A 13,688-nucleotide genomic window follows, 5' to 3' on the forward strand; every position below is an offset into this window, starting at 1 on the left:
TTAGAAGGCTAAGCCCAATGAAGACTTTGCTTTTCCAACTACCTTTTTGAATGCACTCTTGACTTCTTTATTCCTCAAGCTGTAGACCAGAGGGTTCAGCATGGGGATGACCATAGTATAGAATACAGATGCCATTTTGTCTGTGTCCATGGAATGATTAGAACTTGGCTGTAAGTACATGAAGATGATTGTCCCATAGAAGATGGAAACAGTGGTTAGATGGGATGCACAGGTGGAAAAGGCCTTCTTTTGTCCCTCAGCTGAGTGCATCCTCAGGATAGCAATAAAAATGAACATGTAAGAGTTCAAGATAACCAAGAGAGTGAAAAAGATACTGGACGCTGCCAATGTGAAGAGCACAATTTCATTTGTGTGGGTGTCAGAGCAAGAGAGAGCCAGTAGTGGGAGAATGTCACAGAAAAAGTGATTAATCATGTTGGAACGACAGAAGAAGAGGTGGAAAGTGAAGGCAACATGGATAGAAGACTGTAAAAGTCCACAGATGTAAGAGCTAGTGACCAGTAAGGTACACACAGTATTTGTCATGGTGGTGGTGTAATGCAGGGGTTTACACACTGCTGCATGGCGGTCAAAGGCCATTGAGGCCAGGAGGAAATTTTCACTAATGGCAAAGGCTGCAAAGAAGAACATCTGGGCAGCACATGCATTGTAGGAAATGATGTTAGCTCCAGTGAGAAACCCCACTATTACTTTGGGAGTGACAGCTGAGGCATAAACACAGTCCACCAGGGAGAGGTTACTGAGAAAAAAGTACATGGGAGTGTGGAGTTGAGAGCCCAAAAGAATCAACATGATCATCCCCAGGTTCCCAACCAGAGTGATGAAGTAAATGAGAGTGAAAACTATAAATAAAAGTACTTGCATCTCTTGGGCATCTGTTAACCCCACAAGAATGAATTCAGTTGCCTCTGAAATGTTCTCCATCAAAGTCACTTGGGAATCATCATGACCAGCACCTGTGACAAGATGAAAAACTCAAGATAATGATATTTGATCACTATCATGGGAACAGAAGTGTGAATAAGACCTCTTGCTCATGTGTGTGAGCTGCGTATCAAGGACAGGAGTCTGTGTGTGAGAATTTGGGCTGAATGGTGGGTAGGGTTTGATTGAGTTGTTCATCTAGAATGGTATGTAAGGACACTGGAATGTCCTTGCTGACTGTGGCTGCCACAAGGGCACCATATTATGACTCTGGGCATATTTCAGCTTGTTGCTGCATGTTCTACTCTATTATATTAAACCACATAGGACTTTTTCACTACTTGCTGTATCTTACAGGCACTCTTGTCTAAGATATGTATAGAAAGGTTAATAAACAGAAAGCATAATACAGGAAACATTTTGTCAGTTGTTGGTATATGATGCTGACAAGCCCCATCAAATACATTTGCCATCTCTGAGGGACCCCTCAACCACTGGTTCATAGTACCTCAAGATATACAATGACTCAGAGCCCTGCTTTAGAGACATCAACATTTTTCTTTGTAATTTAGAAGGGCCCTTGTTTGGATGCTCCACTGAAACCATTGGCCCCTGAAGGAAACTTCATGAGTTTTGGCACATTCTTAGTGATGTTTTGGCATTTTTCAACAACTCTAAAACTAAAAGAACAGTTTTTTAAAAAGTTGAGGAAAACTGTAGCAGTTTTCTCTTCACGTCATATTCTTTATTTTTTCTCATAGGTTGATGTTTTCCATCTTCCAAGCATTTCCTATGTCTTTGCTCTATTTGTGAGGTAGGGAAATAAGGTGGGCGGGGGGGAGTGGAAGAGTTGCTTTTGTTCTCATCTAGAGACTCTGTGCCCTCAACCAAGCCATAGACCTCCTGCTTTATTACATAGTGTATCTGGTTGTGCTCACCTCCATTGGTAGCTCACCTGACAGCTTATTGGGCTGCTGTGTTTATAGTATGAGAAGCTTTGTCAATCCAAGAGACACTCCTGACTCTGGAATCTTGTCACATTCATTTCTCCTGGATTAACAATACTTAAGGATGTGATATAGCCCTTTAAAGATAGCCTAGTGGGAGAGAACTGTATCAAAAAGACACATTAAACATAACATATTTCTAAAGTAGAGGCATTCCCAGGGATCTTTGAAAGTAGAAAGTATGTGGTTAGCCCAACTCAGAGACTCGGGAAGGCTTTCTGGAGATGACAACTCATGAGTTGTTGCTTGGAGACTAAAGAGACATTAATAATGATTATTAGTTATTATAATAGCAAACACATAGCATTTACTCTATGTTAGGAAACTGTTCTAAGCTGTTCATATATATTAACTTATGTAGTACATTTAGCATTTCTGTGAGGCGGGTGCTGTTATTACCCTCTTTTTACTTCAAATGGAACTGAGGTTTAAAGAGGCAAATTACTTACCCAAGTAAAAAAATCTGGTGGTAGAACTGGGATTTGAACCCAGGTAGTATGATCTAAAATCCATACTATTAAGCAGCCTTCTCAAAAGAGTGGGTCAAGTTAATTAACTTTCTAGTATTTCAGCTTCCTTATCTTTCAAGTGGGAAAAACAGCTTTCAGCTTTGAAGGGAGATAAATAGAATAACTTAAATCCTGCAAAACATTTAAAATAATGTCAATTACACAGCAAGTATTCAAGAAGTTTAAGCTGTTACTACTACGGCGACTATTACTATTACTACTACTATTACATTTACTACTACTACTGTTACTACTTTTACTACTATTATACCAGGAAGAAGAAACATCATGGATAAAAGGATGAATTGTTAAACACAAGTGTATAAACAGGCAATTATAAGAAGATAGGTATTACTAATTAGTAAAATACATGGCACAATCAAATCTCAATTAGGGAGTGATGTGCAAAAATAATTGTTAGAAGCAAGACGGATAGAATTGAATCCTAAGAGAAAGAGCCGGAAAATGCGTCAGATTATAGACATAACATGACCATTTAGAAGAAGAGCCTAAGGTGACTATTTACACCAAGTATAACTCAAGGATATGTTTTTTCTATTTGTACAGATAAGTGTCACTCCCAGATTAACAACTTAGGTGGGATGTGGCTTTGGGAGTATTACTTACACTCTGTGAATCTGAGTTTCGTTTTCTATGAAATAGTTCATTTAATACTTCATGTAACTATTTTACGGAGCTGGAAAGACAAAATTAAATAACATATGGAACCCTATTAACATAACGCCTGGCACACTGAAAGTATTCAATGTTAGTTACCTCTTCTCGTTCTTATCCTAGTTGGCTTTGCATACAAGCAAGCTCTGTACCAGGAGGTGGTGTTATAAAATGAATAACGTGGTTCCTGACTTTTTAATGAGGTAGAGACAACCAGATCTACAAATTATTTCCCCCAAATAATGTGCTATAATAAAAGTGTATCTGAGGTGTTACAAAATGGTCACAAAAATACTCCAAATATGCTAGAACATCCTAGTGACCATGAAGTCACTTCCTCTTGAGATTGGTTCTTCAGTTCTTAGAGGTCTCTGTTTGCTGGAGTTGCCAGATTTAGCCCAAATGCATAAACATGTGAATATGATTAAATTTATTTTTGAAAAAAGTTAATTTCTGTATTCCACTGATGCACCAAGAATGGCCAACTTATTGACCGATTTCTTATCTACTGTAAATTTAAAATAGCTCCTTTTGATCCAAAAATTCAGAGGTATAGGGTTGTACTACAAACACAAGATCAATTCTAATCTAGTTCTATTGTTAATCATCTGGGTGTGGGCCTGCCACTGGCCAGATTTTAATTCACAAGATGAAAAACATTCTCTGTTTCCCTTGTTGGCTACTATTCTGCTCTCATGTGACAATGAATATGAAAGTTCTTTAAAAAGCATAAAAGATGCTAACATTTGACAATCAGGCAATCTGAGCCATTACTTTACATAGCTTATCTCATCTCTTCTTGGTTACTGCAGGCTGTTCAGCCAATAATATTGAATGTCCAAATGTTGATGTTCCTAATGAAAATGGCTTTATATTTGAGGTCCCCAGATAGAAGAAAGTTCTACAACCCCTGATTTCAGAAAGGGAAGTATGATATTTGCACTGCTACTCTTGTTGCACACTTTAAATAAAAGAAAATTAGGAGGTACAGTCTCCCCTTTGAGTCTAACCATCAGTCCAATCATTTATATAAGACATCTGATTGTAATGACCATGGAAATCTGGGTGCTGTAGCACAGCAAAGCAGAGTGGAAAGACCGGTGGGCTAGGAGTGAGAAGACCACTAGTTAACAGGCTGTCTATGATCTAGTCATTTAATCTCTCAGCGCTTTATTTTCCTCATTTGTAAAATAAAAATGGTTGGAACTTCTCGAGCCCTTTCCCATTCTAATTGACTATGATTGTATGTTTTCCTAATACTTACTTTTGTCCTAAGAACAGACAAATGAGGGGACAAAGGAGGGAGTATGGAAAACCTTCATGCCCAGATTTTTGACCAGAAGTCCACATCCAGGAAAGCATCGTGCTGGAGAAACTCCTTCCCCACTTGTGGAGCTCTGTTGTGGAACGTAACTTGGGTTTGCCTTCTTGCAAATATCAAGGCAGAGACAATGACTTTTTCTTACAACAAATCTCAGGGGAACCATTTAGTGTCATATAAGTAGATATCTCAGGAGACTCCTGATCCCAGATTGGGCCTCCTAACCTGAACCTGACTGTAGGTATCAGAGGATAATGTTTGCATGTATTTCAGCTGAAAATCATGTGCTTATGAAGACGTGGGGAAGGGAAGCTTAGAGGGAAGTTCCCCTAGTCATCAAATCAGCAGTGCCACGGTCAAGTTAGGCAACAAAAATAAAAAAACTCACTAAAATCTCTGGCTTAGGTGATGTCAGGACTTCATGCAGGATTTCTCATATCTAGTTCTTTCCTTAGAGCCTAGAAATTGCCCCAGGATTTTTTTTAAACAAAACACCCATTTGTCTTACCACTAAAGTGCTGGTCTGGGGATATTTAGGAAGATTTTTTTCTTTTTTCTAGAACTAAGAGATGGATCCATTCTTTCCTCTGCATGGTCATCTCTGACTCCAAATACTCAAGCAGAACTATCTCTCTTTCATCAGTCAGTTAGGCATGGCTGTTACAAATTTGAGCTGTGCAGTCATGTGACATAAATTATGCTAAGAAATGGGAAACATCAGCCTATGAGAAAAAAATAAAGACTGCCATATGAAGAATGAATTCAGTCACTTCTGAAATGCTCTCCATCAAAGTCATTTGGGAATCATCATGAGAGGCACCTATGACAAGATGACAAACCAAAGATAATGCTATGTTATCACTATCATAAGAAGTGAAGTGTGAATGGGGTCTCTCACTCATGTATGTCAGCTTCCTGTAGAAGGCAGGAGCTCATATGGAAGAACTTGGACTGAGTGCAGAATAAGAGTGAGTTGAGTGAGGTCGTTCATCTAGAAGTATGGTTGACATACAATATGATATTAGTTTCAGGTGTACAACATAGTGGTTTGACTTTTATACACATTACAAAATGATCACCATGGCAAGTGTAGTATCCATTTGTCACCATACAAAGTTACTATAATATTATTGAGTATATTCCCTATGCTGTAGATTACATCCTTGTGACTTATTTATTTTATACCTCTTAGTCCCTTTCACCTATTTTGCCCATCCTCTCACCCCCTCCTCTCTGGGGGCAACCAATTTGTTCTTTGTATCTATGAGTTTGCTTCTGTTTTGTTTTTTTTGTTCATTTGTTTTAGTTTTTAGATTCCACATATAAGTGAAATCATGTGATATTTGCCTTTCTCTGTCTGACTTATTTCACTTAGCATAATATCCTCTAGGTCCATCCATGTCATTGCAAATGTCAAGACTTCATTATTTTTTTGGCTAAGTAATATTCATATATATATATACACACACACATATCACATCTTCTTTATCCATTCATCTAAAACAATGGGGAAAAGACAGTCTCTTCAATAAATGATGTTGTGAAAATTAAATAACTGCCTGCAAAAGAATGCAATTGGAACACTATATTGCACCATATGCAAGAATAAACTCAAAATGGATTAAAGACTTGAATGTAAGACCTGAAACCATAAAACTTCAAGAAGAAAATATAGGTAGTAAGGTCTTTCACATAAGTCTTAGTGATATTTTTTTGAATCTGTCTCCTCAGGCAAGGGCAACAAAAGCAAAAATAAACAAATGAGACAACTTCATACTAAAGAACTTTTGCACGGTGAAAGAAACCATGAGCAAAATGAAAAGGCAACCTACTGAATGTGAGAAGATACTTGCAAATGATTTATCCAATAAGGGATAGTATTCAAAATATGTAAAGAACTCATGCAACTTAATTTCAAAAAATCCAGTTAAAAAATTATCAGAGGACCTGAATAGACATTTTTCCAAAGAAGACATACAAATGGTCACCAGCTACATGAGAAGATGCTTAACATCACTCATCATCAGGGAAATGCAAATCAAAACCACAATAAGATATCACCTCACATTTTCCTGGGACAGGAAAAATTCAAGATGAGCCTAGAGCACCTTCTAGTTTCAGAAAGAAAAAATCAAAACAAAAGAAAACAAAAACCAAAAACAAAAGGACTGGGGCATATCAAATGAAAAACAGGTCAAATTGAAAGTGTCCCCACTGGCCAAAGATGGAACAAGTCAAGCAAAAAAATAAATAATATCATATTGAATTATAACTAGGATGTAAAACAAAAATAAATGAGCCCATGCTGGTAAAAACAGACAATCAAACAAACAAATTAAGTGAAGGAGGGGAGACTTCATTTTTGTAGAAGAATTCTAAATAATATATTTAGGAACCACTCCCCTGGAAAGGAAATGCACAACTCGTCTGTCGGTTGTCATACTGTGGCAGCTGCATGCTTCTCTGAAGCGGAAAGCTATGCCACCAGTATTTTAAGTACCAGCAGAGTCACCCATGGTGGACAGCTTTAAGTGGAGTTTCTAGACTAAGACAGACTAGGAAGAAGGACTTGTTCACCCACTTCTAAAAAAAAATTGGCCATGAAAACCCTATGAATAGCAGTGGAGCATTATCTGATATAGCACTGGAAGGTGAGAGGATGGTGCAAAAGACTGGGCAGGATTCTGCTCTGCTGTTCACAGGGTCACTGGGAGTTGGAATCAACTCGACTCCAGGGCACTAACAACAACATACCCCAGGATGGGGAGTATACTACCCAGCCACCTTGAGTCGGGTAAGGACTTTGTGATTAGCTTGCAAAGGATAGAGTACAAAAAGTGGAAAACAAGTAATTTTACAGTGAATAAACTGGCAAAAATATCTTGGTCAGGTGATCAAGGTTAACATCCTCAGTGACAAGTCATGTTGGTAACATATATCCCCTGATAGGATATGATGAGAAAGACATGTCTTATTCTTCCTGAAAACCTATAACCACTGTCTAATCAAGAGAAAAACATCAAGCAAACGCAAATTGGAAGACATTCTGCAAAGTATCTGACCAGTATTTCTCAAAGCTATCAAGGTAAAAGAAAAACAAATAAAGACTGAGAAACTGTTACAGATCAGAGGAGACTTAAGGAGGCGTGCAACGCTGTGAATGTTGTTTCCTGGACTGGATCTTGGAAGAGAAAAAGGACATCATTTGAAATACAATACAATCTGACTAAATTCTTGAAGTTTAAGCAATAGCGATGTGCCAATGTTAGTTTTGACAGATGTATTAAAATAAAGTAAGATGTGAACAATAGGGGAGACAGCGAAAGACATGCCGGACTTGTCTGTAATATCACAGCAATTTTCTTGAAGTCTAAAATTATTATAAAATTTATAATATATTTAAAATAATCATTAAAAATGTTTCCAGGAGGAGAAAACACCATTTTCACAGCCTTTGGAGCCAGAAGAGGATATTTGTGTTACACCATACCATCATTGATAATATCAGTATGTCCCTCTATAACATTCAAGTACAGTTGTATAAATCTTGAGATGTTTAATGTTTCTAATTTTATAGAAATGGGAAAGAATTCATGAGTGCAAATTCCTTTGAATAGCTTTAGTATAGAATTGAACTCATTTGAGGGTCCAAATAAAATACCTAATTATTGTATATTGTATTAGTGTATTGAGGTAGGGTATGTTTATTGTTGTAAAGTATTGTCAAGCTTACATTTTGTATGGATACTTAGAATCATCAATTATTCTTAAAGTTAAATAAATCATCAATATGTAGGAAGAAATTGTTAAAATTGAATCATGTAGGAAACTTAGCACAGTCTCATATTTTGTCTTTTTATGATTTACTACATAAATTAATTTCATGTGTTATTTGCCACTTATTGAGAAATTTCTAATAAAAAAACTTAAGACGGTTTGGTATGTTCTACTTGATGGTGTGTTTTTCAAAACATTACATATTCCAAAAGTGGGAGAATGCAAGTAGTGAGTGAGAAAATAGAAAAAACTAGTTACATCTCATGGAATGCTCTAGAATTGTTTTCTAAAGACTTATATAATAAGTAATGAACTCAATGATCAGTGGTTCAAATATATAGACTGCTGGACTCAAAGTATAATTAAATAATTGATTTATTAATTTAACAAATATTTACAGAGGAATTAGTATGAGCCAGAATGTAATTTATGTTTTGAGGAAGAAGTTGTTAGTAAAGAAGCAAAGACATTCTTCTAGGGTAGTGTATATTCTAGATATGGAGATAGATGAACAGGTGAACAAATAAATTAATAGTAACAACAATAGTTGAGTACTAATCAACACTATGAAGAATAAAGCAAGAATTGAACAGTATCCATTACGAAGTGGAGTGACTGTGATATGGTAATATTTAAGCAAAGACCTGAAGGAAGTGAGGGAGCTTTCTGAACATTGGCAACAGCAAGTGCAAAGACCCTGAGGCAGGAACATGCTTGGAGTTGTCCAGCAATAGCAAGAAACTGTGTGAAGGAAGTTGAGTGAATGAGTAGGAGAGTGGTAAGACATGATGTACTCATCTAAAACTAAAGTATTCATGCATGAGTGACATTAGCCATTTCACAGTATTTCTAGAGAAAAAAAAGAATAACATTATTATTGCTCCATGCATTTTCTTTTACAAAGTTGAGGAGTTGGTAGTCATACACGGAAAAATTGAAAAATTCCCTTGTTATCAATTGATCCCCTTTTTTTGAACTCTGGTCTTCTTACTTTTGAAAATTATTGTGTGATCATACTTTTTCTACCAAATGACTTACTGAAGACAAAAATTTTAATTCCTTCAAGGTGTTATACCTACATAGCTCTGAAAAAAAAAGCCAACAAAAAGTATATACCTTTATTAAAAATATGTGTCATGTTTTCCCTTATTTTGGACTCTTGGAATAGTTTTTTTAATGAGAGAAATAAAAAATATTAGACATAAATTTATATACTGCTACCACAATTAATTACTTTGACTTTTTAAATAAAAGCTAGTCATACTCCATCTACATACTTTAACAAATTTCCCACTCTTGTGTGTATGTGCACACGTGGGATCCTTGCATGCACTCCTATTCACGGGTTTGAGCCCTGTTTTACAAATATATTTGCATTGGTATATCATAAAGAAAATGTGAACATATGAATAAATCAAATGTAATTAAGAAGGTTTATGACAAATAGGATCTAAAAATTTTTAAGATGCCTTTTGGCTATCCTCATTCAGATATTACATATCTGGACATTATTTTTTGTTTTATAGGAGACACATTTTTGAAGGGGAAAGGGCAATACCTCAGTAATGTAAAGGTAGTGTAGGCCATAAAATGTGAGTTAATGCATGGAGAAGATCTGACAGGACTGAAACTAGGTCTTGCGGATCCTATAACTTTAAGATCTGAAGCCTAGAGACAATTTTGCCTTCTCAACAGCCTTCTTGAAAGCACTCTTGACCTCTTTGTTCCTCAGGCTGTAGACCATGGGATTTAGCATAGGGATGATCATTGTATAGAACACAGATGCAATTTTGTCTGTGTCCATGGAATGACTGGAGCTAGGCTGTAAGTACATGAAGATGACTGTCCCATAGAAGATGGAGACTGCAGTGAGGTGAGAAGCACAGGTGGATAAAGCCTTCATGTATCCTTCTACTGAGGGCATCTTTAGGATGGTGACAAATATGAACAGGTAGGAAATCAAGATTACCAGGAGAGCGAAAAAGATGTTGAAGCTTTCCAGAAGAGCAAGGATCAGCTCACTAACATGTCTGTAAGAGCAAGAGAGGGCCATGAGAGCTGGAACATCACAGAAAAAGTGAGGGACCATATTGGACTTACAGAAAGAAAGACTGAATACATCCCCAACATGGATAGAGGCATTCAGGAAACCACATATATAGGAGCCTATGGCCAGACGTGTACACATACTTGTTGTCATCATGGTGCTATAATGTAGGGGTTTACACACTGCTGCATAGCGGTCACAGGCCATAGAGGCCAAGAGGTAACTTTCCACAGTGGCAAAGACTGCAAAAAAGAACATCTGAGCAGCACATGCATTGTAGGAGATGACCTTGTCACCTAAAAGAAACCCAGCCATCATCTTGGGAGTGACAGCTGTAGAGTAACAAATGTCCGCCAGAGACAAGTTACTGAGGAAAAAGTACATGGGAGTGTGGAGACAAGAGTCCAAGAGAATCAACAGGATCATCCCTAGATTTCCAAGTACATTAGTGAGATAAATGAAAGTGAAAATGATACAGAGAGGAACCTGCAGTTCTGGGGCATTGGTTAGTCCCAGCAGGATGAACTCAGTCACTTCTGTGTTGTTCTCCATGGATGTTATTTTGGAATCACAGGATGCCCTGTAGCAATGAGAAATAAAGGTACAGAGTGACAAACAAAGAAGAGATTGAAGTAAAATTCATTTAATATTATATATATATATTTTTCATTATAGCAATAATTTATATGTCAAGATTCCACAAGTTTAAAGTATTGACTAAACAATAAAGTTTAAGGCATGAATTATCTGTAGAGTCTCACACTTTTGAAACTGAAAGATTTTTATGGATCATTTTTCAATTTTTAAATTTTATGAATTTGTAAACTGATTTGTAGAAAAGGTAATGCCTTGATTAAGATGAAATGTCTTGAATGACTCAGTTTTTCTGAGCCTACTAAACACTTAGGTCTATATTGCCCATGTGCAGGAACTGCTCAAGGCATTTTACATGTAGATTCATTTATTACTCTCAACCTCCCTATGGGAGTGATTAATTGTTACACGCATTTAACTTAGGAAGCACAGAGGTTGGGTAATATATTTAAGTTTACAAAATTATTTGTGCCAAAGCCAGGCCTTGTACCCAGGCAGAGCGACTCCCAAGTCTACGGGTCTTAACTGAATTTAAACCAAGTTGAATTTAATTCAATTTACAATTACTCCATGTCTCCAAAGTTCTAAACTCAGAGTTTGGAATATTACAGTGACATAAGAGAGATATATGCATAGTGCATGTAGTGGTGTAACTGGAGCAGTAGGGGCATGTACATCCAGCAGAGGCAATTCTGAGAGGAAGGCACAGCATCCAGTATGAAGCCTGGGTTCTGGGCTGAGGTGTATATCAGCCGTATCATTCACTACCTAGGAGTTATTGGTCCTCTCTTAACTCTTCTCAACCTGATTTTCTTCATCTACTAAACGAAAATAGTAATGAGACCTAACTCAAGGTATTATTGTAAGAATTAAATGATAGTGCATAAAAAATAATGAGTAAAGTGCTGGGTATTTAGCACAGTCTAATTAGATTTAGATGTTTATATTAAAATCAGAATTATGATTATGATGGAATGATAGCCTCCATGTTTGTTTGAGGAAGGTGGATGGTTAAATGTAAGGCTCCAGTGTGGTAGAGTTTTTTAAGACTTCTCTCTTCAATTTGCCTTTTTTCACACATGTGGTGCCCTGAGATTTTCTGTGCCTCCAGTGTTTCTCAGTTTGTCACTCTGTCTACATGAGTGGATGTTCAGCCATTTCATGTGGGCCATTCTTTTGCTTAATTTCTTCCTTAACATCTATGGCTTAGCTTGGGATGAAAGGGTATTCTTTCTTAAATTCATTCTTTCTCTCATTACTCTTATCCCATAGTTGAATCACAGAGAACAAAGGGTGAATGTTCTTAGTTTGTTAGCTACAGATCTCTTTTGTTGGCCAATTACATGCTTGAAAATTTTTTATTTGAATCTATTCTTGTTTAGGTACAGTGTTTTTAATCTTTTTATTTGACTTTGATACCTTTACAAGGGCATGTATTATCTGCTAATTATTTTTTATCACCATCCTCTTTAATCTTTTCATAGCTTCACTTTAATGCCTAGCCCATAAAGTCATTATGTTTGCCAACCATAACCACTTGTAGAATATACTGTGTTCTACAATAAAAAATAAGATCTAGGGGCTGGCCCCGTAGCTGAATAGTTAAGGTCGTGTGCTCCACTTCAGTGGCCCAGGGTTTCGCCAGTTCAGATCCTGGGAGCCGACATGGCACTGCTCATCAATCCATGCTGTGGCGGCATCCCACATGCCACAATTAGAAGGAACCACAACTAAAAATATACAACTATGTATGGGGGGCTTTGGGGAGAAAAAGGAAAAATAAAATCTTTAAAAAAAATCTATATACATTTATATTTGTGTGTGTGCATATGTATATATATGCATCTTTTCATTTAATCCTCACAATAATGTTATAAGGTAAGTGATATTATTATTTCAATTAATAGAACTGATGATTTGAGAAACTATGTAAAGCTCTACAATTAAGAGCTAGTGTGAGGAAAATTCAAGACTTAAGATTCAAACCCAGCTGTGACCAAATCAAAAGTCTTTGCTTTTAGCCACCTCACTGTCAGCATTTATAGATGTGCTAGTAACAATAAGAGTGAGATTATGGGGAAAAGTTTACAGTGGAGTATGGATCTTGCTCATTCAAGAGGATTTATTTCACACTTGTCTTTTTTTAACCTTCACTGAGAGGTCAACAGATAGTGAATAAGATGAAATTTATGCCTGCTTACTCAAGCTTCATCTATCCTTTATTTTTATTTTTATTTATTTTTTACCAGTCTCTTTTAGGAAAGCAACATGAAAATGTTTCAGAATTATCACTAAACTTCCTAATAATGGAAGTTTTGATACTTATGTCCAGCCTCAACTCACTGCTGTAGCAAAATATTCAAAAAACCTATTTCTGTGCTTAAATAACTCATAGAAGGTATAGATGCTCCATTGATTTTGTATGAATTACACTTCTGACTTAAAGTGTATATGTATTATAGAAGCTTACCTTGCTGCTGGAGATGAAGGGGCAGTAAATCCTGAATAGTGAATCTAAAATCAGAAATTCAGCCATAGAGTAATATATATTTACTGTGAGCAATATTCTCTATTAGGCACTCGTCAAAAATTTCCAAAGTCTCTAAGGCAAGTAGAGATGAGAGGAAGAACACACATGGAGGCAGGAACATGTGTTTAAGTACTGAATTCATCATGCATTCTTTGTGTACCCTTGGTAAAGTCTCTTATCTTCTTCTTATCTGTAAAATAAAGAATAAAATTACTTCTCCCACATAATCCAAGGAATTGTGTATGTGAATAGCAAATAAGGGAAGCACCATAAAAAGCCTTGC

The 13,688-nt window shown here is 36.6% G+C and overlaps 2 protein-coding genes across 2 annotated transcripts; both read right to left on the reverse strand.

Annotated features, from left to right (window-relative positions):
* Positions 1-948, reverse strand: LOC103560513 (olfactory receptor 5B12-like). The gene has a single exon (XM_008534641.2). The coding sequence runs from the start codon at positions 943-945 to the stop codon at positions 1-3; it is 945 nt and encodes a 314-aa protein (XP_008532863.2). The 5' UTR covers positions 946-948.
* Positions 949-8,591: 7,643 nt separating this feature from the next.
* On the reverse strand, positions 8,592-13,595 carry LOC103560514 (olfactory receptor 5B3-like). Its single transcript, XM_070566051.1, has 2 exons — positions 13,346-13,595; positions 8,592-10,861 (listed from the first exon to the last, which is right to left on the reverse strand). The coding sequence occupies exon 2, from the start codon at positions 10,831-10,833 to the stop codon at positions 9,889-9,891; it is 945 nt and encodes a 314-aa protein (XP_070422152.1). The 5' UTR covers positions 10,834-10,861; positions 13,346-13,595; the 3' UTR covers positions 8,592-9,888.
* Between the last annotated feature and the right edge of the window lie 93 nt (positions 13,596-13,688).

Source organism: Equus przewalskii, chromosome 11 (genome assembly GCF_037783145.1).
Source record: "Equus przewalskii isolate Varuska chromosome 11, EquPr2, whole genome shotgun sequence".
NCBI lineage: Eukaryota > Metazoa > Chordata > Mammalia > Perissodactyla > Equidae > Equus > Equus przewalskii.

Excerpts from the sequence above, each read along its gene's own strand:
- LOC103560513 (XM_008534641.2), bottom strand. The coding sequence starts at position 945 with ATGGAGAACATTTCAGAGGCAACTGAATTCATTCTTGTGGGGTTAACA.
- LOC103560514 (XM_070566051.1), bottom strand. The coding sequence starts at position 10,833 with ATGGAGAACAACACAGAAGTGACTGAGTTCATCCTGCTGGGACTAACC.